Here is a 12,349-nt window from a genome sequence, read left to right as displayed (position 1 = left end):
ACTGTTATGAATCAGGCGACCCCTGTGAAAGGGTCGTCTGGCCCCCAAAGGGGTCAAACCACTGGTGTAAAGGCAGTCATGCACATACGTGGCTTTATCTCATAAATGAAATGTTCTATGTACAAATAGTCGTCCTGGTTTCTCTAGCTATGCAGATGGTTTGGATAATCCAGTCAAAGGTGTTCACGGAGCCCAGCTTGATGAGCTGACATCCTGCAAGCACTGCCGGAAGCACTGGGGACACCAGGTGAGGCCGGATTGCCGGGCCAGGCCTGGCCGGGTTGAGCCCACAATGCCAGAGTGGAGAGCCTGGTTAATTTCCCCAGGGGGCTCCAGGAAAGCTGCTGCCGCCCCGCCTTGGTTGGAGGCACCCGTCACAGGAGAGGGGCGCAATGTTGCTTTCAGACAGGATTCTCCAACTGTGGGCAGGGCTTAAACGAACTGAGTGGGTCTTAAACGAACTGAGTGGCTTCTGTTCAGCATTTAAGACTAAAATAGAGATTGTCTACATACAATAGACAGAGGCATTTGTCCTTGATTTTGATTCATTAAAGAGAAATTCACATACTTGTGTACTAGGTAGAGGATAACTGGTAAAAGACATTTATTGTGGGTCATGGTCAGGAGTTGGAAACATTGATCTGGCATGGGCGGGTGGGGAAGGGAGCATCTAACCTGTGCCCCAAACAAACTGAACTGGCACCAGCATCTTGGTGCAGGTTGGTCACTCTGTGCTGTGGGTGGTCTGGCGGCATTGAACTTTCAGACACAGGGAAACGTGAGAGAGAATTTTCTTTCTGTATGCTAAACTCTCACTGGAATCCTTAGAAGGAACAAAACTGGGTGAACACTGAAAGGCTTGTGATATGAAACTCGCTAACTCCCAATTGACTAGAAATCATCCTGGGGGCCCCCGATTCTCCACAGGGACCACCCCCTATGAGCCTTTGCTGTTGCTGTCGGATACTCCAAAGTCCACTGACTCACAGCAGCCCTACTGGATAGAGTAGAACTGCCCTTTTGGATTTGAGACTGCAAATCTTTACGGGAACACAGAGCCTCATCTCTCTCCCATGGAGTGGCTGGTGGATTTGAACCACCGACCGTGTGGTTAGTCATCCAGTAATTACCTGGCCATGCACCTCAACCCACCATCGTAGGGGAAATGCATGGGTGGACCTTCGGATACATGAAAGCCATTGGGGTAGGGAAAGGCCACTGCTTCCCATGGAATAAGCTTTAGAAACCGTTTCCGTCTCTGCCGACTTTCCTGCCCATCTGGTTCAGAACTCAATGCTGACCTTGTCTCCGACACTGGCTCAGCTGGACAAAGTTCTGTGAGGGAGGCCGCACGGCAGAACAGAAAGCAGCCACTCCAGCTTTAGCCAGCCCCCGGGAGTGCCTTTTGTGAGGAGTCTGGGCAGGGCTCCTGGGCCGGCAGCCCACCCCTGTCAGAGAACAACCTCAACAGCACACCAGTGTGCTCCCCTGGACACACATGGGGACAAGGAAGAGCTGCGGGGAAGGAAGAAAGACGCACCACAGATACGGCTGCTGTTTTCTTGTTTTATACTTTGAACATTAGCATTAAGTCGGTTACCGTACACATCCAAAGGCCCAGCATCTCAGCGACATCGTGAAGTGGTACAGCTTGTACCAGAGTCTCACAAGAATAAAAATATATGCTACATTGAGTGGTTAAAAATACACAAAAAAGTAGTTTTTTTAACAATCTATAAATTTTTATACTTAAAATCATGATTGAGTTGAAATAAAAAAAGTGCATTTCAATTGCTAATAAAACAAAACAAAACAAAAAAACCCAAACTGCTATCGTGAACTCAGGGAGAGAATCAGCACAATGGAGGGTGTGGCAGGGTGCTGGACACAGGTGGCCCAGGGAAGCTAAGCATGGTGGGCTAGTTTGGAGGTCCCCTTGGGCGGGGAGCTCAGTTCCAGGGCCTGGCAATTCCCTGGGGCCAACCATCTCCCTTCCCGGGCATCTTGCCCATCTAGAGAGAGCCTGGCCTACCCAGCTGTCTCTTCCACAACTGAAAGCCTCCTCTAAGCTTCTTTGCAGCATGAGAGGTACCTGCCCTACACATGGGTCCAACCTGCCCTTCAATTGTGTCTCCGCAGAGAGGTAGGAGAGGGACACTGCCCCATTCTGAACTTGACATAAGTACCCCAGCCATGTGGCCTTCATCCTTATGACTTAGCAGGCAGAACAGGGGTCAAGCAGCTTCTGTTTTGTCAAACTCCTTTGGACAAAGACAACATTCAACAACAAGCTTTGTAAACCTAATGCTAGACAATTCCTGGCAAGCAAATGGGATTTCCTTTTGAAGAAGTGAGGAGGAGAAAGTGCGAGTGATTTCAGTACTGTTGGGGAAAAACCCAAACCAAACACATCTCACCTGACCACCTGCTACCTGCTAGCTAGCCCAATCACAGCTTCGGTTTGGCTCTCTGCCTCCTGTCCGGAGTCGGAAGTAGCGAGCAGTGAGCACCCAGCTACCGAGTGCCTGGTATTGCCCAGGGGAAGGAGGGCCGGGAATGACACAGTGGACAAGGCCAGTCCAGGTATAAATGACTCCTAAATTTACAGGAAGGAGCCCTGGTGGTGCAGTGGTTAAAGCACGAGGCTGGCGATTTGGCCCCACCTGTCGCTGCAAGGGAGGAAGCGGTGGCCGTCTGCGTCTGTAAAGATGGACAGCCTCAGAAACCCTTGGGGCCGTCTACTTGGTCCTGTAAGGCCTGCCGCAAGAGCAGTCGGTTCGAGGGCTTCTGCAGCTTTAATGCTTACTTCTGGGGTTTTCTCTTAGTTGATTACGGAGGAGGCTGAGAGGATACGAGTACAACTCACGGCCAGAGAGCTGACTGTGCCCCAGAAGGGGCCTAAAGACACTTGAGTGAGAGAAAGGAAGCAGCTGTGGGCCTGGCCCCTGGAGGTGGGTCCGGGCACGGAGCAGGTGCCAGGGCTGGCTCCTGGGTGTAACAGGCCATCTACTGGCGCAGGGAAGGCAAGAAGCATTTCCTCACTCGCACTCCACACGCACTCCTGTCTCTCCCCTCCTTCTCAGGAGTAGGATGGTTCTGGGTGGAGGAGAGAGAGGACTGGGGAGAAAATAGAGTCACTACCCTGTTCTGGCACGTAGTACATGGTGGGTCCCCCTGGAAAGGCTCCATTAGTAAACAAAGTAAGGGTCTTGGGGACCCCAGGCAGCTTGCATCAACTGTGGCTGGGGTGCTGAGCAAAGCCTGGATTTAGCTACATGGCAGGAAAGCGTATTAAAGGTCAAGATTTACAAGCAAGCAGTGAGCTGAGAGAAAAGAGATTTTAAAGTGAGCGCTTTCTTCAAAACCCAAACCCCCAAGTCACTGCCATCAAGTGGATTCTGATAGTGGTCCTTTCATACTTTCAGCCTTTTCAAGAAAGTGTACTAAAGCACTTTACCGCTCCCTTGTGGACGGAGCCAGTACTGCTGTCACGAGAACTCACAGACAAATGCACAAACTATCACCTGTGGCATTATTCCAGACCTAAGGGTTTATTTTGATAGCCCTGAACTTGTCCTATAAGATGATGGATCCAGAGTTTGTCCGGTCCAAGAGATGCCGGACGACGGGCCTCACGGACTAGGACTTTATCAAACAGCAAACCACGTATTGGTGGGACTGTTCAGGGGTCCCGAAGCTGGCGCTCCCATCTGCTCTGAAGGACAGTCCCATGCCTACAGGGCTGCTGCAGGTCTCATGCTTCCTTACATCAGCCAGCGGATGGGGTCTCTTCTGGGGAACCCTAAAACACAGGCCTCTTGTTCATATTCACATGGCTGTGAAAGAAGTGCAAAGGACACCATTGGCAGCAACACGCACTTTTCTCAGGGGTGTTGATGCTACTCTTACCCTGGTTGTGGGAGGACCTGATGAGAGACCGAAGTTTACAACGCCTGGAAGAGATGAACGGCCCCCTATGCCAAGGCAGTCCGACAGGAGAAAACAGCACCTGCAGCCTGTCCAGAGTTGGTCTCCGGCCAGCACAGTTACACGCACTGTGCCAAACTGTTGGGGGGGGGGGGCGCCTGGCAGCGAGCCCCGAGGTTTTCAGGAAAAGCACGTCAACGTTCAGGGACCATCAGTGGGGAATTCTGAAATCAACCATGCCGAGTGACACGTGAGGCAGTGGGTGCCACGCTGAAGAAGAAAACAAAGAGGGCCAGTCTCCTACATCGTCATGGCTAATGCATGATGAAAGGAAGAAGAAAAGACACGGTCCAAGACGAGAAACAAAATGCGATGATACCCATTCAAAGTCATCAGGGAAGACTGAGAAGGATCAGATAGATTTTCAGACGCTGGGATACAAGTCTAGCCGTAAACACCGACCTCGTGCCTTACAGCGTCTTTCTAACTCTAATAATGAGCAGGGTGGTAAGCTTAGAAAAACATCCCTCAACACTTCCCACCGGTTCCTCGATGCAACTACGGGAGGCACCGTCTCGAGTCCTGTGCAGCAAGTGATCTGGAGGCTGTCTTCTGCTCCCTCCGTCCGTCCCCATTCACCTGTCGAACTGGTCAGTGGGAGGCTGTGCTGGCCAGAGAGACTAGTACTGGGAAGTCACTGCCGCCCTTGGCCACGCAGTACAGACAGGCTCTTCGCTCAGGACAATCAACAGTATCCCGCTTCCTCCCACGGCTAGGTGAACTTCACCCTCCACTGGTCCTTCCTGTCCCATCACCATTTCCCACAGCCTTCAAAGTCCCCTTCAAATCATCTGTGACACCCTCGAGCTCACCAGCCAGGCCAACCAGCCAGGCTAACGCTGTTTACGTGGAAGCAATCTGAAAGTAGAAGGCTGTGGGAGGCTTCTCGAAGGCAAGGGCCCTCCGGATCCTGGTATCAAATAGCTGTGACTCTGGGTAGGAACCAAGTATGACTCCCCACTGTTTTACTGCCTGGGGCTCTGAAGGACAAAGCCATGCCTTTTACAGTGGACACTGTAGGTGGCCAGTTCCCACCGAAGAGTGACCAACTTCTAGGTCACTGAGGGAGGAAGACCATGGGGGATTAGATTTAAAAGGCTTTAAAAACAACACAAAACAAACAAACAAGAAGTCCTGTACTACGTATTTCTGTAACGCAGAGAACCAGTCTCCTCAGATAGCCAGTAAAACCTTCCAATGAGTTGGACTTATTCATTACTAAACAGAAGCAAGTCTCACAATGTTGCCCTGTCTGACCCCAAACTATCACAAAGATTGAGAGAACTGCAGGCTCCTGAGCAGCTGCCTTCTGAAGCTCACACCCCCATGTGGCTAGTCAGTCCTGAAAACCTGAGTATGATTAGCTTTAAAAAAAGAGGCATGAGATTTTTAAGTGAGAAAGAAAAGGGTTTTGACTAAAGGCAAAATACTCAAAAGCTTTCATACACTTAAAAAAAAAAAGCTTAACAAGATCACGGAATTTCCTCATTTTAAAGAATTCCCTTTGCTTTCAGCTTGGCAGAACAGAAAGGGAGCGAGACTGGTTGACCCAGCTCAGGAGGTTGGTTACCTGTCAGGGAGCAGCCACACGGCCCGGAGCACACACTCACTGCAAGGCCCCCCGTGAGGGCCTCCTGCATACATCCTATCAATCACCCCTTGGAAATGAGTGAGAACTAGAAAGCCAGGTTTTTTAGGGCAATGAGGATAAGGGGACAGATCAACAATCAGGGGTGGGCTTTTGATAAAGAGAGACGATTCTGAATGAATCCAACTCAAATAAAAAGTATGGGCATAGCCTGACCAAGTCTTTTGAGAGCCAGCGCGCCGGGCAGGGGCAAGGCATAGCAGCAGCGGCAGTCAGGGTCCTGGAACCTGAGCGGGGAGGCATTTAGGAAGACTTCAAACACAGAAAGAGGTCCAGAAAAGATCTCGCGTGAATTTTCTTTTGAAAGAAACACCTAGTCCCTGGAAAAGTGAAATGTAAGACACGGATAAAACCTTTCATCATCAGAGAGGTCCTATGTGAAAAAATAAGATGTACATAAGGTTAAAAATGCAATCTAAGTGACACGGGGGAAGAAAAGAGAAATACGTTCAAGAGGATCATCCGGGTTTCACAGCTCATCTGAAGAGCTCAAGACACCCAAAGGGCCAAGTGCGAGTGCCCACACTGGTGGCGAAGGAGGCCATCCGAGGCAGGGTGAGACCGGGGAATGGATGCTGCAGGATGCTGGCTTTCTGAAGGCACTCGCGAATAGTGAGGACTGAAGCTGCAAACAGAACCAGTGGATTCCAGAGAGCGTGCACTCCCTGCCACGTCAAAAGAGAAAGAAAGCAACCACAGGAATGCTGTGACAACACATATATTCTTGAGTGACACACAGAGGAACGAGGTAGACGCTCACTTCGGAAGTAGTGTAGCTTACATCCGTGTAGCTTCTACTTGGGAAACAAGAAGGTGAAGCTTGTTTCCCCAATATGAAACTCAGCAAAAAGGTTTCCACTTCAAAGTTGGGACAACCGAGGGGCTTGACTTCCCTTTGAGAATTCCTCTAGGATGAAAAGGTCCGGTCATACGGACTAGAAAAAGCAGAGCGGTATAAAAGTCTAGAACTGTAAAGCGGAGATGTTGATGGCAACTTTTATGGCTTCCATAGAAAATGTCGCGAGGATCTGTGGCTTGCTTTATCGAGGTAGTGCTCAGGGTTGAAAGGTCATCATCATTTATCATAAATGCTACAAGATAACCCACGCTGGTTACTTGGGGCGCTGCGATTGCATAAGAATGCCATTATCTCTTAATGGCTTCTGACCTTTAGTTCCTGGGAGGGAAAAACAAAACATTTCCTATCATGGCTTAAGCAAAGGAAAATGAAAACCTCCTCTTAAGACCTGCTCCATTTTAGAGTCTGAAGAACTAGAGTGAGTTGATTTGTGCGTGTGTGGTGTGTGTGTGTGTGTGTGTGTGGTAGCTAGCTGATAAAAAGTTTAAATGTATCCTATCCCCCCTTCCACGAGACGCTTCCCGTGTAGTCTCAAACAGTATCGCCACGCTTACAGTGTGGCTCAGCACTGCTCGCAGAGCTGTTTCGTCTTTTCTATACAGTAGGTCAGACAGAAAGGCTTCTCTAAACTTAGCATTTTAAAAAAATATTAAAACCCATCTACCATTCTGTGGGTGGGTCACTAATCGAAATCTGCGAGATGGGCAAATATATATATATATACATCTGTAATGGATACCTAGTTCTGCTTTGTCTTCTCAAAAGTCAAAATCCAGTGAAATCAATAAAATAAGCACACATACCCTTTTTTAACAAACATAGAAACTGAAAAGAAATTTCAAAAACTTGGAAACTCTTAAGTTCCCAAGCAACTCTCTCTGTTCCGAGCATTTTGGGTTCATCCCGCACACCACCACGGGGCAATCCGGCCACCAGGAGGGCGTGCTCCACACAGCTCAGGTGCTTTAGTCAGCGGGGCTTTCACAGGCCGGGCAGCTCCCGGCAACGGTGGCCTACAAGAGTACAAGTAACTGACTTGCAGAAATCCCTTTGAACAACGGTTAGGTTTTATGTAAGAGAACCAAATATTGGCGGAAATAAAGCGTCATGCCCTTAAACTGTTCCTCTTCCCTTCCTTATTCTAATTTTACAATCTAATCCAGTATAAGCCTACCCGCTCCGATCAGATAAAGCCCTTGGTTAAGGCTCTGAGAGTTTGTTTGCAAGACAAGTCTTTGAGAAAACGAAAAAAGAACTAAAAAAAAAAAAAATGCAATGTCAACTCAATAATGAAGTAAGTCCTTGTGACTTTTCCTCAAATAGGTCTTACTCTGAGGAAGGAGCGAAGCCTCTAAAGACTGTCCAGTTAAGTGATGAGAGACAGACTCCCTTCCCATGAAATTCGGTGGACCTGCAGGCGGTCCCTGTGTCCCTCCCCTAAGTGTGGGCAGACGCGGGAACGCAAAGCCCTTCCGAGTCCCTCACTGACCGGGGCGCTGCAAAGTCAGTACGAGTGTGAAAGCGTTCACACCGTGAGACTGTGACCTTTGCCCAGGACCCCAACCAGATTTCCAACCTGAGTTTGAGTTTTGAGTATGTTCAACCAGACAGGGTCTATGTTTAAGGCTTCATCCTACATTTAGTTCTTCCAATCAGAAGCATCAATGCCATGGGTACTCCACATGCCTTCCATTGTCCACATCAAATATGACACTGATAAGGGGTCAGGAGGCTCGGAGCAGTTTTCATGAAGACCACCAATCCTAAGTCAGGGGGAACCTACCCGTTCACAGACTGTCCCACCGCACACCTCATTCTGAACTATCCTGCGTGACAATGCTGGCGATTACTGTTATTTTTGCTTCTGTTAAGGATGATGGTGCTTATTTGCTTAATACTTTTTGTTTTCCTATATAGCAGATATTTTGTTATGGCTATATTCACATGAATGCAAAAACCAAAGATGACCAGAATTTTCCAGTGTATAATTATAGTACACCTCATTTAACTGATTGGTTCATTGGTCTGAAGTCAGAATTGCTGCCTAAATACTATAAATATATTAAAAACAAAGTAAGGTACAACCAGTTACCTAAGGTATGACCCCCCCCAAAAATCAATTTAATATAATAGATATGACCATGAAATAGTGCTGACTATATTTTAAAAAAAGAAAAAGTAAATTCACAACAGTATCCTGGAATGCAAAGCAGATGAGGGTGTGGGGGCGTAGAGGGGGCACAAGAATTAAAGATCTAACAGTCATAATCAAGGAAGTCACTTGGCTTGCTGGCTCGGGTACCAGAATATACCCAAGTACACCAAATATTAAAATGAACACTCTTCACAACTGACACCCAAAAACAGGAAGAAAAGTATGTCTGAGGTACTTTTCTCCCTCATTTCAAAAATGTTCCTACGCTCATTACAGAAGACAAGGCAATAATCAATAGGAATAAATTTAGAAATACCAAACCCAAGTGCTAATAGAGAATGTGATACCTTAAAAATAGTGACTTAACCTCAATTGCAGGAGTTTCATTGTCTTTCTTGTTCACAGAGCCAATCAGTGAGAAAAGTGCTTGAGGCATACCTGCACATTTAGTACTACCAGTTACAACAAAACAAATAGAGCCCAGGACGCCGGAGTCAGGCAATGATGTATGAGGCCCAGGGGAGGGGAAGTAAAGAGCAGTGAGGGAGTTTGGAGATCAAATACGGAAAAGGAGAGAGAAAGCAGCCCTAGCCGTAGCACTCAGTCCTGAGAAGAAGGCATGCAAAACTGCTACTGCACGAAGCCCTGCGTGCCGCATCGACCAGCCCAGTAGAACCAGCAAGTCAGCCCTCGAGTTCAGCCTTCCCTCCCTCCGCTACAGTCTGAGCAGTCTCTGCCCCAAGCCCTCAACGGGCCGCGCTGGCCTGCCCGAGTGTGGCAGAGGGGCTGCTCTGGTTAACAGTCACAGTAACAGGATCGCATAATCATTTGCAGAGGGCAGAGCGGCAGGCTTAGGAATTTTCCTTCACTAAGGTTTAAACTGGGTAGTGTAGCTCAAAGTTATGGGTTATCAGTTACATCCAGGGATGTAACTGATATCTGACAACTTGTGTCCAATTTGTGTTCTTCTCACCCAATTTCTCTCCAGCCACAAACATCATGTTTGTGACTTTAGTTTATTATTTTATCCTCCTGTAACAACACTTAAAAAAAAGAAAGAAAAATAGAGTCGCCTCGCAGGGAGACTCACCCTCCCATAGTAAGTAAGCTAACCGTGAGCGAATCGAGCCACAGACGTGTGAGTGGCACGAGGCTCTCTCCACGACGTCCTCCTCTGGCGCTGAACTGCAACCGTGTAGGTGACTTCTCTGGAAGAGGGCCCAGCCCCCTGCAAGTAACGACATTTACCACACGGACTGAACTGAATGGAGCGTGGAGGGCAGGGGCGTGCCGGGGGCCAAGCAGCCATGTCAGTGGTAAGCAGAGAAGCACACCTACCGAGAACTCCTGCTAAGTCCAAAAGCCAAACCTCATTTTCCTACAAACCTGGTCCGGAGACCCTCTGAGATACAGCTAGTCTCTGAAGCACCTTTGAGTTGTACGGATGTAAGAATAACTTTGAACTATAGGAGTTTATATGCATCTTTAAGAATCACCTTTTGATGATTATAAAAATTTTTCTATTTTACAACATAGGTTCAGCTACACTGAAAAAATTACACTGCTTATTGAAATACATTTCATTTTAGAAACAGACTACTAAAGAAGTCTATACAAAAACTCTAAAATAATTTCTGTAGTAAAATAAAGAGTGCATTAGGAGAGCTACACAAGGAAGAAAATTTCTGTCTTTCTCTAGAATGCTTGATATACTGTGATACGTGGCCAGCTCGACACTGTAGCCAGCACCAAAAGCTGAAAGTAATTCCTTACCATACACAGTGATACAATTAATGCTCTGGATTAATCTCACAGCCTTCCCGATTAGTACAAAGGAAACCAGGCCTATCCCCTCTTTGAGGAGAAGTCCAGGATATAAAAGCAAGCATACCTCATCAGTTGATATGAAATTATAAAATTCCATAAGTCTGAGTATTTGAAATCTATAAAAGTCACCAGAAAAGGCAAGCGCATTGGGCTTGAGTCCGGTGGTTCCCCTGGTTGAGATGACCGCTCCCTCTGTGAGCTCGAGGTCCTCTTCACGTCCATTCCCGTGGAGCTGCTGACCCACCAAGGCAAGGCCAAGGCTCGCTCTTGGTGGGGGCTGAGGGAAGTCTGCCAGCGAGTGGAAGGCTCACCAACTCCCTCCTGCCATACTGGTGGGGCCCCGGCCCCCAGAGACACGGGGGGAGACGGATGCTAATGGTGCGGTGTTGAACTGTTCTTCTCTGCCAAGTGCCGCAGAAAGTTGTCCTCACTCTGGCCTCTATGGTTTAAAGGCTCGCTCTTAAAGAGGGCTGGAGGTGGGGGGAGGTGAGGGACTGGAGGGATAGGGAGGTGGTGTGGGTGGTGAGGGTGTGGGTGGATGTGAAGGTGGGAGAAGGGGTGGGGAATGGGCCGGGGGGGAAGAGTGCTTACGGGGTTCATGTTGATTGGAGGGGTTGGGGTTGTGGGTGTATTCACCACAGAAGGGACTGGGGTGGCTGGGGATGTTGTAAGGGGGATCTGGACAGCAGGCGGCACATTCACAGGGCTGGTCACCCGGAAGCACTTCTCCTTGTGGGCCTTAAGCATGTTGGAGAAGCGAAACCGCTGGCCACACACATCGCACGGGTAGGGCTTCTCGCCTGTGTGAGTTCTGCGGTGCCTCTTCATGTTGGGGCGGCTGGTGAAGCTTTTGCCACAGATTTCACAGATAAAGGGTTTCTCTCCTGAGGTGAACACAGACACAAAGAGTGGTTAGCACACCAGGCAGGGATCACGTCCTCGTGTGAGTCCTCCTATTAAGAAAGGCGTCCCCACTCACCTCCCATCTAACGTATGGCTCCGTCACAAAGGAGCACCCCAAGTCAGAGCAGACAGCCGTGCATACAACATAACATTGGTGTTTGACTTAAAAGAAAAAAGGTAATATCTGCCAGTAGGGGCCCTTCCTACCTGACGCGGATAGGTGTTCAAGTGGCTTTCCTGTAACTAGCACCGAAGATGACTGCTTCCAGTTTAGGCAAACAGCTCTGAGGGCAGTTTCTGCTACTCACACACCATCTTTAGCATTTAACCTACGTTTTGGTCTTTGGAGTTGAAGAACACTATTCGCATAATGTTGGCAACGGCTCACAGTACCCAAAGGACTTCCAAGACGGCATGCTCTACGCGAGCCTAGGAGCTCAGCTTCCTCCAGGAGGCGCAGCTGGTGGATTTGGACCCCCGTCCCTGAGGCCAGCAGCCCAACATTTCACCCACAGTGCCACGGGGGCAGCTCTACCCTGTAAGGCAGAATCTGTCTAAAAGCAAGCAGGGGCAGCAACAAATCTCTCTAGGAGCAGGTCACCAGGTCTCTTCAGCACAGCTGCTGGGTGGGTGCAAACCACGGGTTAGTGCTCACGTGCTGAGCCGCAGTGCCACCAGGTCGCCTCAGCCACTCAGTCAACACCATGGTTACTGTCTGTGGTCCACAGTCACCTTCCTCGTTTTTCTGCCAACCACGTTTACTAAAACACGATCTCTTCCTCAACTACTAGACTGTGGCCCTTGGTCGAACATCAGCGGCCCAGTCCATGCTTGTGAAATGGAAAGCTTTCATGAGGAGCACACAAAGATTGTCTCCGTTTCATCACTTCTGGTAGTCCTACTGGGCGTCTGCCTTCCTCATTTCAAAGAAACCACTCTTAGCCTTTTCCGTCTTTTCCAGTACCACGTT

General features: G+C 48.7%; 1 protein-coding gene across 4 annotated transcripts in view; it reads right to left on the bottom strand.

Annotated features, from left to right (window-relative positions):
• Window positions 1-587: 587 nt before the first annotated feature.
• ZNF652 (zinc finger protein 652) overlaps window positions 588-12,349 on the bottom strand; it is a 73,205-nt gene continuing 61,443 nt past the window's right edge. For all 4 annotated transcript variants that reach the window (XM_075561667.1, XM_075561668.1, XM_075561665.1 and 1 more), the window contains one exon: window positions 588-11,360. In XM_075561667.1, coding sequence (XP_075417782.1) covers window positions 10,849-11,360 — 512 coding nt within the window. In that variant the 3' untranslated portion in view covers window positions 588-10,848. The remainder of the gene's footprint in view (window positions 11,361-12,349) is intronic.

Source organism: Tenrec ecaudatus, chromosome 10 (assembly GCF_050624435.1).
Source record: "Tenrec ecaudatus isolate mTenEca1 chromosome 10, mTenEca1.hap1, whole genome shotgun sequence".
In the NCBI taxonomy this organism is placed as follows: domain Eukaryota; kingdom Metazoa; phylum Chordata; class Mammalia; order Afrosoricida; family Tenrecidae; genus Tenrec; species Tenrec ecaudatus.
The sequence above is the reverse complement of the archived record's forward strand: the minus strand, read 5'-3'. Positions and strand labels throughout refer to the sequence as shown.